The sequence below is a fragment of the Diachasma alloeum genome, unplaced genomic scaffold, assembly GCF_001412515.2.
Source record: "Diachasma alloeum isolate Michigan unplaced genomic scaffold, Dall2.0 Dall_scaffold_00359, whole genome shotgun sequence".
Classification (NCBI taxonomy): Eukaryota; Metazoa; Arthropoda; class Insecta; order Hymenoptera; family Braconidae; genus Diachasma; species Diachasma alloeum.
This window is the reverse complement of record NW_021680498.1, coordinates 212,454-229,975: the sequence shown is the minus strand read 5'-3', so window position 1 is coordinate 229,975 and position 17,522 is coordinate 212,454. Positions and strand designations below refer to the sequence as shown.

General features: G+C 33.6%; 1 protein-coding gene across 3 annotated transcripts; it reads left to right on the top strand.

The window, feature by feature from the left end:
* Window positions 1–1,797: 1,797 nt before the first annotated feature.
* Window positions 1,798–15,433, top strand: LOC107041264 (dnaJ homolog subfamily C member 5). Of its 3 annotated transcripts, none has more exons than XM_015261736.1 (7): window positions 1,798–2,050; window positions 4,117–4,255; window positions 5,584–5,736; window positions 6,259–6,390; window positions 10,098–10,139; window positions 11,311–11,473; window positions 13,996–15,433. In XM_015261736.1, the coding sequence occupies exons 1-7, from the start codon at window positions 2,031–2,033 to the stop codon at window positions 14,058–14,060; spliced, it is 714 nt and encodes a 237-aa protein (XP_015117222.1). In that variant the 5' UTR covers window positions 1,798–2,030; the 3' UTR covers window positions 14,061–15,433. The 3 variants fall into 3 exon arrangements, with proteins under 3 accessions (XP_015117222.1, XP_015117221.1, XP_015117223.1); XM_015261735.1 differs by having other exon boundaries at window positions 10,095–10,139; XM_015261737.1 differs by lacking the exon at window positions 10,098–10,139.
* The last annotated feature ends 2,089 nt before the right edge of the window (window positions 15,434–17,522 follow it).

Here is a 17,522-nt window from a genome sequence, read left to right as displayed (position 1 = left end):
TCATTACAAGAGCTCATTCCGTTGGTTGGATTTGCATGATAATTTTTGCAAATTACGAATTTATCTAAAATTTCCCTGAAAGCGATTTTCCCGATAGTTTCTTCAAATGTGATGCCTCAAATTCAGTACATTATGAATACCGCAAGATTTCCTAATACCATTTTTCCCAAGAAATTCAAGACAAATGATTAAAGAAGAAATATCATTGAGGTGAACAAAATAATATTAAACAATGAGTGATATACGATAAAAGAGAATGATGGGCAAGATGAAAAGAAAAGAAAAATTGAATGAAAAAAAAACTTGGGAAGATTGAGCCGAGGAAATTCTATAGAAATTCTATAGACCTTTTCTACAGAATATTTTTTATTCAGCATTTCTATAGAATCGGCCAAATACTAATAGAAATAGAATTGTCTACCGAATTCGCTAGATTTTTGTATTAAATTTTTTGTGCATGTCATTTCACCAATAAAATCAAACAAAAAAATTCGAGCCGAGGAAATTCTATAGAAAATATCTCAATAGAATAAGATTTATAGAAAAATAGAATTCTATAGACCTCTCCTATAGCATATTTTCTATTAAACATTTCTATAGAATCGGCTAAATACTAATAGAAATAGAATTGTCTAGCGAATTCGCTAGACAATTCTATTTCTATTAGTATTTAGCCGATTCTATAGAAATGTTTAATAGAAAATACGCTATAGGAGAGGTCTATAGAAGTCGAATTTTCTATAAATCCTATTCTATTGAGATATTTTCTATAGAATTTCCTCGGCTCAAATTTTTTTCTTTGATTTTATTGGTGAAATGACGTGCACAAAAAATTTAATACAAAAATCTAGCGAATTCGCTAGACAATTCTATTTCTATTAGTATTTAGCCGATTCTATAGAAATGTTTAATAGAAAATACGCTATAGGAGAGGTCTATAGAAGTCGAATTTTCTATAAATCCTATTCTATTGAGATATTTTCTATAGAATTTCCTCGGCTCAAATTTTTTTCTTTGATTTTATTGGTGAAATGACGTGCACAAAAAATTTAATACAAAAATCTAGCGAATTCGCTAGACAATTCTATTTCTATTAGTATTTAGCCGATTCTATAGAAATGTTTAATAGAAAATACGCTATAGGAGAGGTCTATAGAAGTCGAATTTTCTATAAATCCTATTCTATTGAGATATTTTCTATAGAATTTCCTCGGCTCAAATTTTTTTCTTTGATTTTATTGGTGAAATGACGTGCACAAAAAATTTAATACAAAAATCTAGCGAATTCGCTAGATTTTTGTATTAAATTTTTTGTGCACGTCATTTCACCAATAAAATCAAACAAAAAAATTCGAGTCGAGGAAATTCTATAGAAAGTATCTCAATAGAATAGGATTTATAGAAAATTCGACTTCTATAGACCTCTCCTATAGCATATTTTCTATTAAACATTTCTATAGAATCGTCCAAAAATTAAGAGAAAGTTCAATAGAAATCCAATAGCATTGTCCAGCAGTTAACCATGTTTTTCCATTCAATTTTCATCCCTAAAATGTCTAAAAATCGTTGACATGGCCCTGGAAATCAACCGTTTTCTTCTCTTACCTTCACTCAAGAGCGATTCAAAAATCCCGAAACTCCCAGCGATGTTCCCTAATTGAACGATCTCTTCTTTTCGCGCCCCCCAATATTACAAAGCTATAGTCACCCCATCACGTAGTTATCGACAAAACTAAAATATTGAATTTGCTATGACCGCTGCGGTAAGCGTGCGCTTTATGGCCGTGCGGAATTCCAGATGTGCGCCAGCGCGTATGTCGTTTATGCTTTGGTGTATACCTCCTCCGGCACCTAACATCGAGCAGAAATGTTAGCTCAGTGAATCATTCAGTTTTATTTGAAATAAATAATCGAACCTGAAGAACCTGAACAGTGAAGTAGTTGTGATTAACTAGTCGCCCATAGCCAGCGCAGTTCACAAATCCACAAATCTCGTTGAATATTGGGTTGTATATACTTATAATAACGCCATGGATCGACGAAAAATGTCGTGAGTATTCTGCACACCTGATAACGCCCAAGGAAATGCCTCTCAAAAATTCTGTTTCGTTCGTTAAAAAGTCCCCCTCAATTCCCACTATTCGATATTCGCGTCAATGTCCCAATTTTCGGTGATCCTCTTGCATAAAAAATTGTCCTCTCGCTGGTTATTCTGGATTCAACCATCCAGCACTGGAGGATGAGGAAAGTCTTCCTCGTCTCGCATTTTGATCGTGGGAAGTTGGGAGTTGATTGGCTGTCGATGATTAAGATCAAGGTGTAATCCGAATTGATTTGGTCACACGTTTCACTTCTTCTGGTTGTCGAGCTTTTGCGCATGGGAGAGACTTTCCTCATTGTCATGTCGCTCATCAACATTTTCACAACAATGATATCTCGCCTTGTGGCGACAGTATTTTGTATCGAAACAAGTTGCTGAGTTCAGTGAAAGATGCATTGAATGAAAATATGCGAGCAAATTACGAATTTAAGCAGCAAAACTCGGTTATTTAAAGCCTGTCATTGGGGGCGTAACTTTGTTTCTTGTCTACTGCAATTGATTTTGACACTTCATAGTATTTGCTTCGGTTTTATATAATATTAATATATCCGTGCGCATAACTCACATTGTTAAATTGTAGAATTCTCTAGTCTTATCGCGCAGAAGTTTATTACAGACTTTGTTAGTTTCAAATTCATAGTATATTTTCTTGATCAAACTGAATTATTGCAATTGTATCAGGATGTATTTAGAGACGTTTTAATGTTATCTGAATTCTCATACGTAACTTCAGCTTCCATTATATGAATAATTCATCATTAGTCAGGATAAAAAGTTGAAGTTCTGAAGTGGAATTAATGTTTGAGGCATCAATCACATTTTGTAGACATGCGATTGACAAAGTTATTGTTCTTGCATCAATGTCCCAATTTTCGGGGATCCTCTTGCATAAAAAATTGTCCTCTCGCTGGTTATTCTGGATTCAACCATCCAGCACTGGAGGATGAGGAAAGTCTTCCTCGTCTCGCATTTTGATCGTGGGAAGTTGGAAGTTGATTGGCTGTCGATGATTAAGATCAAGGTGTAATCCGAATTGATTTGGTCACACGTTTCACTTCTGGTTGTCGAGCTTTTGCGCATAGGAGAGGCCAAAAATTTCTACTGAAAAATAAAAATTTATCAACTTTTTTCCATCAAATATTTGTTAAGAAAAATACACGTCAAAGTTGCATAATTTTCTATGGAAATGCCACAAAAATAAATAGAATTTTTTAATAGAATTCTAATAAAATTTCAAAAGAATTCGAATTCATTCGAATTTTTCTGTTAAATTTTGTCATGCGTCTGCTCATTGAGAATTTTGAGAAATTCATGCGTTCAGTAACAAATTGGCATGCTCACCCACTCTCCCATAATTTCGTGAGCGAAAGACCAATATTTGGTGAGAAATTAATGAATTTTTCCGAGGGTTAGAGGGGATTGGACAGATATGTGGCGAAATAACGCGGTTACGCGGTGAAGCAGATGCGTAGGGGCTATTTTTCAGGGGTTTTTTAGAGATTATATTGAAGGGAGAACAATTATACGCGAGCCCATCACCTATGAAAAAATTTCATAGAAAACCTGGCGAATTTCCTAGACAATTTCATTGGATTTCTATTGAACTTTCTATGAGTTATTAGCCGATTCTATTGAAAATACTGTTCAATAGAAAATATTCTACAGAAAAAGTCAAAAGATTTCAATTTTTCTATACAACTTATTCTATTGAGATATTTTCGATGCAATTTTCTCGGTTCAAATTTTCTCAATTTCTTTGTTTGATTTTTTTTCCTTTAAACTAATAAAATGAAAAAAAAAATGAGTTGCATAGAAAAATCTGATTCTATAGACATTGTCAGCATCGGCCAAAAACTAAGTTCAATAGAAATCCAATGGAATTGTCTAGAGAATTCGCTACGTTTTTCGCTTACATTTTTTTATACGTGTCCCCTCAGCATGAAAAAAATACTTGAGAATCTCTGATTATTTAAGTATAATCATGAATCAATCTGAATAATCGATTGTGTTCACAGAACATCCGGGGATTCCCTCTATCAAACATTGGAAATTGCTAAGACAGCAACACCCGAGGAGATAAAAAAAACTTATAGAAAACTAGCGTTAAAGTATCACCCAGATAAGAATCCAAATAATCCAGAGGCTGCCGAAAAGGTAAAAAATAGATCTCTAGGCAGTGAGTTAGGAGTTAATTGCTGAGAGAAAAACAAAAATGTGTGACGTCTAGGGATGTAACGGACAAAGCTGACCGGTCAATTTACCGTCATTTTACATCTAGATAGAGCGCGACAAATATCGTTCATCATGTTGCCGTGTTACACTGAGAGAAAAACGACAAACAAGTCTCACTTGTGCCGAGAAAAGTTCTTTGAAAATTATCAAAAAAGGATTTTTTTGTGCCAAACATGCAGAGAGTGCGAGAAATGAACCCTTAAATGAAACAATAATAATGATATGATAGCAATTTTGTAGCTTAGGGATAAAATATTTGTTGATAAATTGTCCTCTACATGAGATATTTTCATCCTGAAAAGGCACCGTCTGGCGTCAATTATCCGCCTCTTGAGCCAAATGTTTCGGTGCAGTCGAAAGCAGAACAATTATTCATGTTTGAGACTTTCAAATTCGAACCAAACAAATTCTTTTTTGGAAATTTTCAACTAGCGATTTTGTTGGTCCAAACAAGACTTGTTTGACGTCTTTGTTTTTCTCTCAGTGTACTTCGAAAGTCGGCGCCTGGGCTGACCCTTGAGAGAGTTCTTTAATTAGTTCTCAAATGAGACGATTCATGACATCATTCATCCAATGAAAAATTTTGTACGACTGTTTTTCTATAATTGCGGTTTATAGATTCTATGATAATAATAAATAAGTGGTATAAAGCTTTTCAGTTTTTTTTGCAATTCCATATCAAGGTAACGTTCGCTAAATTTTCGATTTCCGTTTCGGCGTTATTCATAATTTTATTCAAATTAAAAAAAAAAATCATGAAGAAAATGAGAAAAAAATGACCGAGCATAAAAATGACGGTCAGATTACATCTAGATAGACGATGTTTCAGCATAAATGACAGCGAGAAAAAATTACTGACAATTTTGTAACTTGACCGGTCAGTTTGCATCACGAGGTGTGTCAAGTCAGACGTAAATTTACCGTTTTCGGACCATTTCTGATTTGCGCATGTCAAAAATTACCGTCATTTTGCATCCCTAGTGACGTCATTAGCGATCTCAAAGCGTTTGAAATCTTCAACTGTCGTCACTTATCAATTATCAATTAACGAGCAATATTTCTATTGTTCATAAAAGAAAAAATAACCATTCAGTTCCGAAACTTGAGATTAAATAATTGGAAAAAAAATCGTGTAATTTCCCTACTGAGGAATGGATTTGGTCCTAGAAATCTGTTTTCTCTCCCAGTGATATAGACCAATAGATATTATTGACATTGAGTAGAAAAACTAAACGGTATTATCCAAAAAGTTTAAGGAAATAAATCGGGCACACGCTATCCTGACTGATTTGACAAAGCGCAACATTTACGACAACTACGGATCCCTCGGTCTGTATGTATCCGAGCAATTTGGAGAGGAGAATGTCAATGCGTACTTCGTCGTGACATCTGGATGGTGTAAAGTGAGAATTCCCCCATTACATTTCAGCAAAAATCGGTAGCAAAGCGCAAAAACGGTTCAATTCGAGTTTTCGAGAAATATCTCCGAATCTAAGGGAGATAATGAAATTTCCGTAATGACCTTTTTTGTAGCCCGCAATTCGCTCTACAAAAAAGGTCGTGACAAAAATTTTTCTATCTCCCTTAGATTTCGAGATATCTATCATAAACTGGCCAATAATGAAAATCGACTTGAACCGTCACGAAAAAATTTAATAGAAAAAGTCCATAGAATTCGCTTTTTCTACACAAATTTCCTATTTTTTTAAATTCTATTTTTCCATTCGTTTCACCAAGAAAATCAAACAAAAAAACCTTGAAAAATTTTACTCAAAATTTTCTAGAAAATTCACTAAATGTCTAACAGAATAGTCTAGCGACTTCTCCAGGTTTTTCAATTGAATTTTTTCGCGCGCGGTTTTACCGCTTCGCTACCGAATCGATCTATCCAATAATTCTCTCTAAATATCGATAAAAATTTTCAGGCTCTATTCTTCATCTGTGGTCTCCTGACCGGATGCTACTGTTGCTGCTGCTTATGCTGCTGCTGTAACTTCTGCTGCGGAAAATGTAAACCCACACCACCAGAAGATAGTGGAGTCTACCACAACCTACAGGTATGAAATGTTATTTTTATCTCGTTTTTGTAGACTAATCCCCACCAAATCCGCGTAGTCAGGTGATAACCAAATGAGTAAGCAATATCTCTTGATCCTTTAAATTCTCTTATTCAAGGGAGATTGGGTAAATGATTGATAATTGTGGGCTCACTGATTAAACTCATGGAAGCATTCTTTCATAAACAAGTATGACGAACTCGAGTAATTCACTGAAAGTGATTTGTATATCTTAATATCGATAATCGATTGGGCTGCATGCACAATTTTTATTTGTAATTATACACGATACAATGGGTTCTGTTAACTCAGGTATGTGGCATCTAACAGAAATACGAGTTACGCTTTATTACACATTTTTCAATTATGCAGATTAATAATGCTGCTTCGTTATTTTAAACACCCCGGCGTCCAGAGAAATGGCTTATTTCGATGTGAATAAACTTCATTTGACAATACTTTGCCTTCATTTCTAACTAATACCGTTTTTATTCGGTCCAGAAAACATTTATTTATATTTTTGAGAATATTTATTTGATTAATCCAGTTCATTAGAATCATATAGATATTTTTAATTAAGGCCCGGGTGTACTAACTTTCGAATGTTATCTGGATTTTTTTCATCTTTCGTAATCCAAAATTGGCAATTGAGTGGTACATCGTGTAGAAATTCCCAAAAATTATGATAGAATGATAAAAAAAATGGAAAAAATTTTGAACTTTTTTAAAGAGCGTTTTTAATTGAGATTCAGAATGAGTTGAAAAAAGTGGAAATTACAAATATCTGATTCACTGTGGCAAATTCTCTATTAGCTGTCATTTTCCATGGTGGATAACAAAACACTAACTCATGGGAAATGACAGCTAGGTATCTCAATTTTCGAAACAGGGGTATGTAGTCTTCTGCCATTCTGAATATAAATTAAAAATGCTCCTTGAAAAAATTGAGAACTTCTTCTGCTTTTTTATTATTATTCATTCATAATTTTTCAAAACTTCTGCATGATGCAGGACTCAATTGAAAATTTCAGATAACGAAAGATGAAAAAAACATCGAGATAACGTTTGAAAGATAGAACAACCGGGCCTTAAACATAAACAAATGGGAAAGTGAAATCAGTGCATTATTGATTTCATAGAATAGAAACATTTAGACTGGAGTAAATCAAAAAGTTTATCAATTCCCGTTTATCGAAAATAATTGTTGAAATCAATAAAAAAAAATTAATAGAGAGTTTTGTTTGATTCAAATAAGCCATTTCTCCGAATGTAAAAGTGACAAAGGAGCGATTTTCCAACATTTATGACTATTCACGTGTTATTTATACTGCACTTTAGCATTTTCTTTAGTATAACATATTTTACTACTTTACGCTGGGCTTCATGTAGTTAAAACTTTATAATCAGTGCATTCTGTATTGGTAAGTAAAGCATAATTTGGAGTCGACGAACTATCGAAGATGTCTATTATGAAGTCATTCATATCTATGAAAAAAACAAACAGCTTATTGATTTCATCAGCGATAATCACCATCGAAGCACCTTCCATAAGTTGAGTTTATTCTTTTTCATATGCACACACACACATTCATTATGTTACTGCTGTCCTAAAGAGAAATCAGTGAGTTACACAGCGGCATTAACAGAAAGTATTCATTTTATTTTTATTTTTTTTAATCATTGATTGTTTTGTTGTTCGGATGGGTTTTCAGTGATCAATGATAATGTAGTGTTGGTCTGGGACATGTGATATTCATAGTGGATTGTCGGGTTCATGTCATTCATTATCTCATTTTTCATGTCTATCATGTCATTTCAGGTCTATTTATTGTCTAGAAAATTTGATGTTCATATTTAGTCTCTGATTATAGCAGCATATTTTTCCCATTCATGTCGTGGAAGATATGGCCTCAATTGAATTACTAATGTGTCAGTTTGATTCATTTTCCTTGTTATGGAAAAATTCGTTTTTTTCTAAATAATAAATGATTTCATGAAATTTCCATTTTTCACGGTTCGCGATATTTTGTCCCTTAAATTCTTCATTCTTTTAGAATGTGCCGTTCATTAATGTGGAATTATATTCCCGTGTGCTTCCAATTATAAGGTAAATGAACCTATGCTCGTTCAGATGTCGTGAGCTATCACATTTTAATCATTTTCGGAGTCCCAAGAGTCTATCGAGAGTGAAATACGGTTGGAGTCATTATTTTAGTTAATAAGAACAGTTATAGACACCAAGGAAGAGTGATTTATTGAAGAATAAGAGAGAAAAATCCCATTCACATTGACTGGTACGACAGAGTGAATTCTTAAGCCGCAAGTCAAGAAATTCACAATTTTAAAATGTTGATATCTCCGATATAATAGTAAAATCGGGTTAAAAACCCCTTGACTGAGGTTTCAGATGGTTAAAAAAACAATGAAAATGCATAAATTATAGTAATAACTTATTATTTCACAGAAATTTTGGCAATTAAAAGAATAGCTACTGTGAAAATGGTATTAATCCTAAACAGATGAAAATATCATTTGAAAGGTTCAATTGAAATATTATTTTGTGCCTCGAGATACTTTTTAATGTTGTTTTATCCCAAATAGGATACTGACGATGGAATTAGTTCGGATATAGCGTTTCCATATTATTCAAATCACGAGACGAGGATACACTGAGAGAAAAACAAACACGTCAAACAAGTTTTGTTTGGGCCAACAAAATCGCTAGTTGAAAATTGCCAAAAAAGAATTTGTTTGGTTCGAATTTGAAGGTCTCAAACATGAATAATTGTTCTGCTTTCGACAGCAACGAATTATTTGGCTCAAGAGGCGGATAATTGACACCAGACGGTGCCTTTTCAGGACGAAAATATCTCATATAGAGGACAATTTATCAACTAATATTTTATCCCTAAGTTACAAGATTGCTATCATATCATTATTATTGTTTCATTTAAGGGTTTATTTCTTGTCTGTGATTATTAGACAGCCGAAACGATAAACTACTTTCCCTTGTTTCGCATAAAACAAAGATTTTTCGGGAGCAAAATACGTATGGGAGTATCGAATAACGAAGGAGTAGTGCTAGAAATGACATTTCTTGCGTTTACAGAGAATCCAATTTTTTTGAACTACTAAATCTATTTTTGCGACAACAATTTTTCATTCCGGCGCACTCTCTGCATGTTTGGCACAAAAAAATCCTTTTTTGGTAATTTTCAAAAAACTATTTTCTTGGCACAAGTAAGACTTGTTTAAGAACTTTGTCGTTTTTCTCTCAGTGGAGGGACATGGGTCAAACGTGCATGGGGACAAATGAGCGAGCACAGGGACACGGGACTTTCCACGTTTATGGACGATTATTTATTGAAAAATAATCATTATCTGATATCTAATTGAAAACATCGCATCTTTACACTCATTTCAATAGCAATATTGGACTGATGATGTGTTCATTGATCATTTGCCTTACTTTCGATGTTATTAATCAATCGTCGATTGATCTTTGAAACGCGCGATTCCATCAAATTTTTGCTTTCCTCAAGTCACTAATCGTTGTTTACGAGTGTAGATATTAAAAATAATTCTCAATTGCACTCTCAAGCACGATGTACGTTACTTCAGAGACTGACACATACTCATCTATAAGATATTGCATTCATTCGTATTTTCAGCAATAGTACTATGTTTTTGTTGTTATATGATAGCAGGGCCAGAATCAACGAGAAAGGCGAAGTGATGCTTTCGAAAAGGTATGTTTATCATTTTGGATGTTACAATGATTAATTTTGTCGTTTTTCATGAAACTTGATCAATTGTTTTTGGGATTTTTGTTGATAGTATGCATGCCGTTAATTTTTCATAGAGGGATAGATTTTTTAGCCCAAACGAACTATCGATTTTTGTCGCGAATGATTGGTCAAAATCACAATTATAACAGCGATGATTTTTCAAGTACAGAAAAGATAATTCCGTTCATGTGTGGAGACGAAGAGAGTTTGGAAATTAATAACAATATAACGGTGTGTTGGATATTTAGAAATGAATAATGATTTATAAATTTTTCTCAGCAGAAAGTGAAAGTTGACATTTTTGCTAAAACGTGGGAAAAAATTTCATAGAAACTCAGCAAATGCGATTGGAAATTCTTTTGGATTTCTATTGAAAATGTTCAATAGAAACTATTTTATAGAAAAAATCAGTAGAATTTTATTTTTCGGCATTGTATTTTTTTAAATTTTTTTTTCTTTTTATTGTTATTTTTTTTAATTCCCAATAGAAAAATAAAATTCTACTGATTTTTTCTACAGAAATTCTTCGACGTGAATTTTCCAAGTTTTTTCACCTCAATTTTTCTCCTGTTTTCATTAGAAAAATCAAACGAAAAAATTTGGAAAATTGGCGCCGAGAAATTTCTATAGAGGTGATAATTCATAAAAATTTCCTGAGTAAAATGTGAGCGAATTCGATGGAAAATTCGGTTGGACTTCTGTTGGAAAATGTCCAGCAGAAATCATTTAAAAAAAAAATCAGTAGAATTTTATTTTTCTATTGAGACTTTTTCTATAGGAATTCTTCGAAATGAATTTTCCAAGTATTTTCAACTCTACTGTTCTTCTATTCTCATTTAAGAAATAAAACGAAAAAACTTGCAATTTTTGAACCAAGAAATTTCTATAGAAAATATCTCAATAGAATAATGTCTATAAAAAATCGAATTCTATTGATTTTTCCTGTAGAATATTTTCCATTGAACGTTTCAATTGAGAAAAAAACGTGCGGAATTATTCACTAGAATCGTGCAAAACCTAAAAAATTTCAGTAGAAATCCAATAGAATTTTTTTCAATGAAATTTTTCCACAAGTGTAGATTTTTTATCCGCAATGTAATATCCGGATTCCTTCACAATTTTCCGAATCTAGGATGACGGAAGTGAGGATGAAGCCGTGACGAGTCAGCCAACGAGTGGAGCTGCACAAGGTGCCTCTTCAAACACTGTCTTCGCAATGCCACCCCCACCAGCGACAACTGCTAATGAAAGTACGAATCTGAACAGCGGTGGTCAAGGTGTTATATATACCACCAGTATGTCTGATTCACGATAATTAATTGCACCAGTTGATTTACACCTCGATGCACCTTCAATTTTTCCTCGATTTTTGTTTTTGTAGTACATTTGAAGGAAAAAAACCGACGTCAATTAGGATTAGATGAAGGCAGTTTCATCAATACATGAACTGAACATTTTTTTTACGTTGCTAGTAACAGTGAATATTACATGGAGAGAAAAAATGGGAAAGAATTATTCTGAAAGTCGGAGGTATACGTATGAAAAAATAGAGAAACTTACCGCATTCTCTGTAAAATTCTATTGAATTTCTATTAGAATTCTATTGAAAAATGCTATTTTTGCGCCACTTCTGATGAAAATTATGCAACTCCCTGATGCGTTTTCAAATAGATATTTGCTTAGAGAAAAAAGTCTAAAAATCCTGATTTTTCTGTAGAACTCGTCTGTTGGAATTTTTTCAGCACAAATTCGTGAGAATAAATTTTTTGAGCTTTGTTCTCTTGAATTTTGTTAGGAAAGACGAATAAAAAACAGCAGAAAGCCGTAGAAAATTTACGCCCAAGAATTTTTATAGAAAAGTCAAAATCGACTGACTTTTGTCTATCAAATATCTATTAACAAAATGACACGGTAAATGGTGCAAAAAACAGAACTTTATAATCGAATTCTAATACAACTTCAATAGAATTTATTAGAGAAAGCGCTAGGTCCTTCTATCAATTTTTTTCATCCGTGTAATCGTGGACCAAAATTCAATACAATAAAAAAAAACTTCAACTGGAGGATATTTCATGATTTTTCAAGTGAAAATACTACGTATGCAGTAATTCTTTATGAAATTTCATAGAAAAAGTTAGTTGATTTGCTAGCAAATTCCATTAAACGTTCTATTATTTTTTTCCCATACACCTTATTCTATGAAATATTTTCTTCATAAATTCCTCGGCTCAAATTGTCCAACTTATTTCGTTTGATTTATTTTTACTGAAAAGACACGAAAAATAGAGTGAAAAAAAACTTGAAGAATTCACGTCGAGGAATTTCTATAGAAAATGTGTCGATAGAAAAAGTTGAATTGAAAAAAGAATAGATTCTATTGAACATTTTCCATAAAAAAGAATTCTCCAACGAAATTGACTAAAAGCTAATAGAATTTTTGATAGAAGTTCGGTAGAAATTTATAAAATTTTCGGTCGAATTCGCTAGGTTTTTTGTTCTATGATTTTTTCAGAGTGAAAAAGCCCTAGACTAGAATTTTGCTCCACGATTACTTGACTTTTTCAGCTATTTCTCTCCACCTTTTTTCTCTCTGCAGTGATATATTGATTAGCAATAACTTGAGTTTCGTTTATTTGGACAATCATGTGTATAATGTTGTGGTAAAGTTCTGTGGTATAATTTCCATTAATATTTTTAAATTCCAATTATTTTCAATGTCTTACTGATTACCATAGTTCTTTGAAATAGATGATGGAATTCAGATTATTCCGCAAACATACGTTTAATATGTCTAAGCGTATCATACCTTCGATACTAGTTGCGCAACAAGATGTGATTTTTAGTAGGTTTTTTTTTGTAATAAAAAAGATTAGAGTTTAATTTCTTTTCTCTTTTATTTTGTAATTAATGACGATGAAAAGCATGACGTGAATCATATGGGAATTGCATTGCATCCATTTAGTTCTTCACCGTTTATCAAAACAGTACTTTTTCCTTCATCTCGACGTAGTGATAGGAAAGACGAATGATATTTAAATGCTTCTCCATTATTTTCCTGAAGATTCAAGAATTATATGTATTAATAAACTTTTATTTTTTTCTTTTTCAATTTTTTCCCTTTTGTTGTCCACATATTTATTTATTTTTTGAATAGCTAGTTGCAGAATTTAGTGATGTTCTAGACGGATCATTTCGCAAATTACCAACCGATCATTTTGCGACAAGTCTGGGATTATGGAGAACTTTTGATATGTCCTTGTATCCGATGAGAAGTTGAAACTTCGTTTGAAATTTCATCGCTCTCACTTCACTCCTGCGTGTGAAAAATTGCCTTCATGGGGTGAACAACGAATGGCTCAATAATCTAATTTTATCATTCATATTTCATCAGCATGAGAGTCAACTTCATCAAATTTACGTAGTCTATCCTTGCTCACTCATTACTTCAATGCTCAATTACGATAAACAATATAATAATTGGTGATTTAATTTCTCAATTATTGGTTGATAAAATAATTCGGAATTTGAAAATTGCATTGACGGTTATTTTTAAAATAAAAAAATTGGTGAGTAATATTAGCAATTGACTTTTTCCAAAGTTGACTGTCATTCAAAATTTTGATTATGCCAATGTCTGCATGAAGGGCACAGTTGTTTTGTGGACGCTCCATCTGGAAAATCCTATCCTTGGTACAAAAATATATTAAAAATCGGTCGAAATCCTGTGCCTGGCGCAAAATGATCGGTTGGAAATTTGTGGAATGATCGAGATGTGCAATCTATGAAGTGATAATAATGAAAATCGTGTGGCATCCAGTCACCAATCCTTTTGCAGCGGGAGCTGCTGCGGAGGCCGCAGCCCAAGCAGCCACCAAGTGGTAGTTGGGACCAGCCGATGGAATTCCGCCACTATTTCATGGATAATATTACCATTGCTGAATACGTTTACTCTCAGCTGGTGGCAAAATGTTATTGTTAGGGAAATGCAAAAATATATTATAGTAATACGTCAACACAGTACATAAAGCCACTAAGAAATTTGTTACATGAAGTAAAAGAAACCTTATCTCGTCATTAAGAATATCGAAATCCCTGTACAGAAATTCCGTTTAGCTGAGTCGCATGATTTTAATCAATTTCAAAGAAAAGGCACTGACCTTTGTATAGGTGAAACACGATACTCGTGTTTATGACTTTGTTTTCATGTTGATTACTCGATTGAGGGAAATTAAATTGTACAATTAAAATTCTACGAACAGAGGATAATGAATTAAAAAGTTTGGATTCAATTTCACAATGAAAAATCACGTCGGTAGAGCGAGCTGTGCGATTAACTACTCAGTAATTTGTAATCTACCACGTTAATTACCATGTATTTGAGAATTGAGAGGCCTCACCAGAAGAAGAACTATTCAAATACGGGGAAAACGTTGGGGTATGAATTTTCAGCCGAAAAGGGACGAAAAAATCTGCAGCAGCACTTGAAAAATTTATTCTTTTTCTAGGAACTGGATGAATTGAGTTGCAGATAATCTGAAAAGGATAAAAAATATTCACAAATGTTCAAAAATGCGAGGTGGTGGACAGCTGCAGGCGCCGCCATCTTGCTTCGCCACCCCTCTGTGGGCAGGAGCTCTAAGATGGCGGCGCCTCCACCTCGTATTTTTGATCATCTCTTACAATCATTTATCCTCCTCAGATCACCCTCAACTCGCTTCACCCGGTTTCTGTAGACGGAGCAAATTTTTTGAGCCATCTTTCTGATTTTTCCATCCCCCTTTGGCTGAAAATTCATGGCGCACAGTTTCCCCCGCATTTCGGTAGTTTTTTTTACTCCCGAGACGTCTTCACATCAGTGTATATGCAGGCAATACACCACTCATTCAACATAAACATTTCTAGTCCTCAGGAAGAAATGATGCGCTCTAGGAACCAAGACTATGTTTTTCTGACCTCTTATGACATTAATAGTGAATACAAATGCCTAAGGTGCCATTCGATATGTTTATTCGATTAATTGACAGACTATGAGATCGTTCATACACGTGTTAAAAAATTTAATAGAAAAATCTAGCGCTATTCACAGGCGACTTGGGTGACGCCGCGATTACAAAATGTAATCGATTACCCAGGATTACGGGACTGATTACACTGATTACCACTGCCTATGTGATAGGCGTGGTTACCAAGAGCACAGAATGTGATTACATGATTACAAATGATTTCGTCGATTACATTCTGTGATTACCAAACGTCTAAACATTGAAATCACAAAAAATGGCGTCTTATTAAATATGAATTGATGGAATAGCTAATTATTAGAACCTGCAAAGAAATGAGGAAGGAGGGGCGGTGATTAGAACAGAGGAATGCAGTCTCCATCACTCCATCTAATAATTTGGGCATTTATAAGTGCTATCAGCAAAATAAATTTACTGAATATCTACCATTGATGGAGAATGAAACTTACCAGCAGATAATTCAGAGATAATTCCGTCGTTGGTTCTTCAGAATAAGAAGAAATTTTAACTCGGTTGAATCAATTTTCTACGGACTAATGCTCTGTGCAAAACGCATTGGCTATGCAAGGTTCTGAACCATAAACATCTGGGATTCCCAGAAAAATTGATCCAGGGATCTCTGAGACTTACCGTTGGTAGAAATGACGCGCTCGAAAATTCAAAAACAAAATTCACGGTCTCACTAGGAGCAACTACGAAAGATTACACTGATTACAAATGATTACAGTGATTACAAATGATTACCACTTAATTACCAAAACTTGATTACAAATATGGTAATCATGTGATTACAATGATTACATTGATTTCACTGGGATTACAATTGATTACATCAGCGAGTGGCACCACGATTACGGCTGTGAATAGCCCCTCGGGAAATTCAATATAATTTCTTGAGAGAAGTGCTAGGTTTTCCTGTTAAATGTTGTTATGCGTGTTTGATTGACCTATAAATAGATCAATATTGATCTACAAATAATATTACAAATACACATGTTCCGAAAAGGGACATTTGTCATTACACGCCCCACGCTCCATGCATGAAGCATCGGTAACCATTTCATATCAATTCATGCTGATCGAGAGCCATGATTAATAGGAACATTTCGACATTACAGAGAATGATTCCTCACTTCTCCAATAATTATGAGTTAGAAGTGGAATGCTTAGAAAGCGATTTTGCTCGTAGCAAATATGATAACTGGTCCAATTCTTTGCTTTGTTATTCAATAACCTGTGTGAATATTCCATGTAGTTTTTCCATTCGCGGAATTTTTAATGTAAGAGTAATTATGGCGGTAGGTAATGAAATAAAAAATCAGACAACGCAGACATTTTGTCGATTATCTTCCGTCGAAATTTATCGTCTTCGCAGCCTATGTTGAGAATTTCCATGAATATTAGAGTAAAGTTCAACGTTTGCCCGAAATTACAGGCACTCAAGAACCTCTTGACCTGTCTTTACTGATTCCGAGCAGTTATTTTCTTGTTTCTGAGAACCGAGAAAATCAGATTATTTAATAAATGTACCCTGGTTACTGACTAACATTCTTTTCAATGCATCCCTCCTTTTTTTGAAAAGATTTAGTGATGCCGCGAGACATTTCATGGGACATCACGAGACCAAATTTTTGAGAGATCATCTCGGTCTCAAAGAAAAAGTGTTCTATTGATTTTCCATTAGTTTTTGGCCGATTCTATTGAAATGTTCAATGAAAAATATTCTACAGAACAGGTCAATTCTATTTTTCTATACAACTATTCCATTCAGATTATTTATACACAATTCCTCGGCTTCGATTTTCCAAGTTTTCTTTTCTATTTTTCTTTTCTTTTCATCAAGAAAATCAAACGATCAATCGTACAGAATTAGCTGCAAGGCATTGTGCAAATTAAGTAGTCTCGTCTTTCTAGAGATTTTTCCCTTTCGCAGAGTTTTTAAAAACTTGGTTTCATTGAAAGATGCCCCATTCGCGCATCTTTTTGTGTCTCAATAATTGTATACATAGACGTATAGAATTTAATACATAATTGATAATAATAATAATAATAATAATAATAATATGACTATAAAGCATATGAGTATATGATGTATCATCTTTTTCGGATATTAAAAACGTACCAGTTATCCTATAAAATTTAGATAGTAACTCCATAGCTATGCAATGAAGGTATAACGTATTTATTGTAAATAAATGGAATTATGATAGAACAGTGTTTTTCTCTGACTTTCTTCAGTCGATTGTTTTCTCGTTTAATAACTTCAGACAGTTCCGTGAATTGCGGATGAGGCACAATTGAGTAATTAATTTATGTAAATAAA

What these genes read in the sequence shown, in the direction of transcription:
- LOC107041264 (XM_015261735.1), top strand. Translation starts at nt 2,031, where the DNA reads ATGGATCGACGAAAAATGTC. An exon ending in ATCCAGAGGCTGCCGAAAAG is followed by an intron (nt 4,256 to 5,583) that starts GTAAAAAATAGA and finishes TTATCCAAAAAG; the next exon opens with TTTAAGGAAATAAATCGGGC. An exon ending in TGACATCTGGATGGTGTAAA is followed by an intron (nt 5,737 to 6,258) that starts GTGAGAATTCCC and finishes AAAAATTTTCAG; the next exon opens with GCTCTATTCTTCATCTGTGG.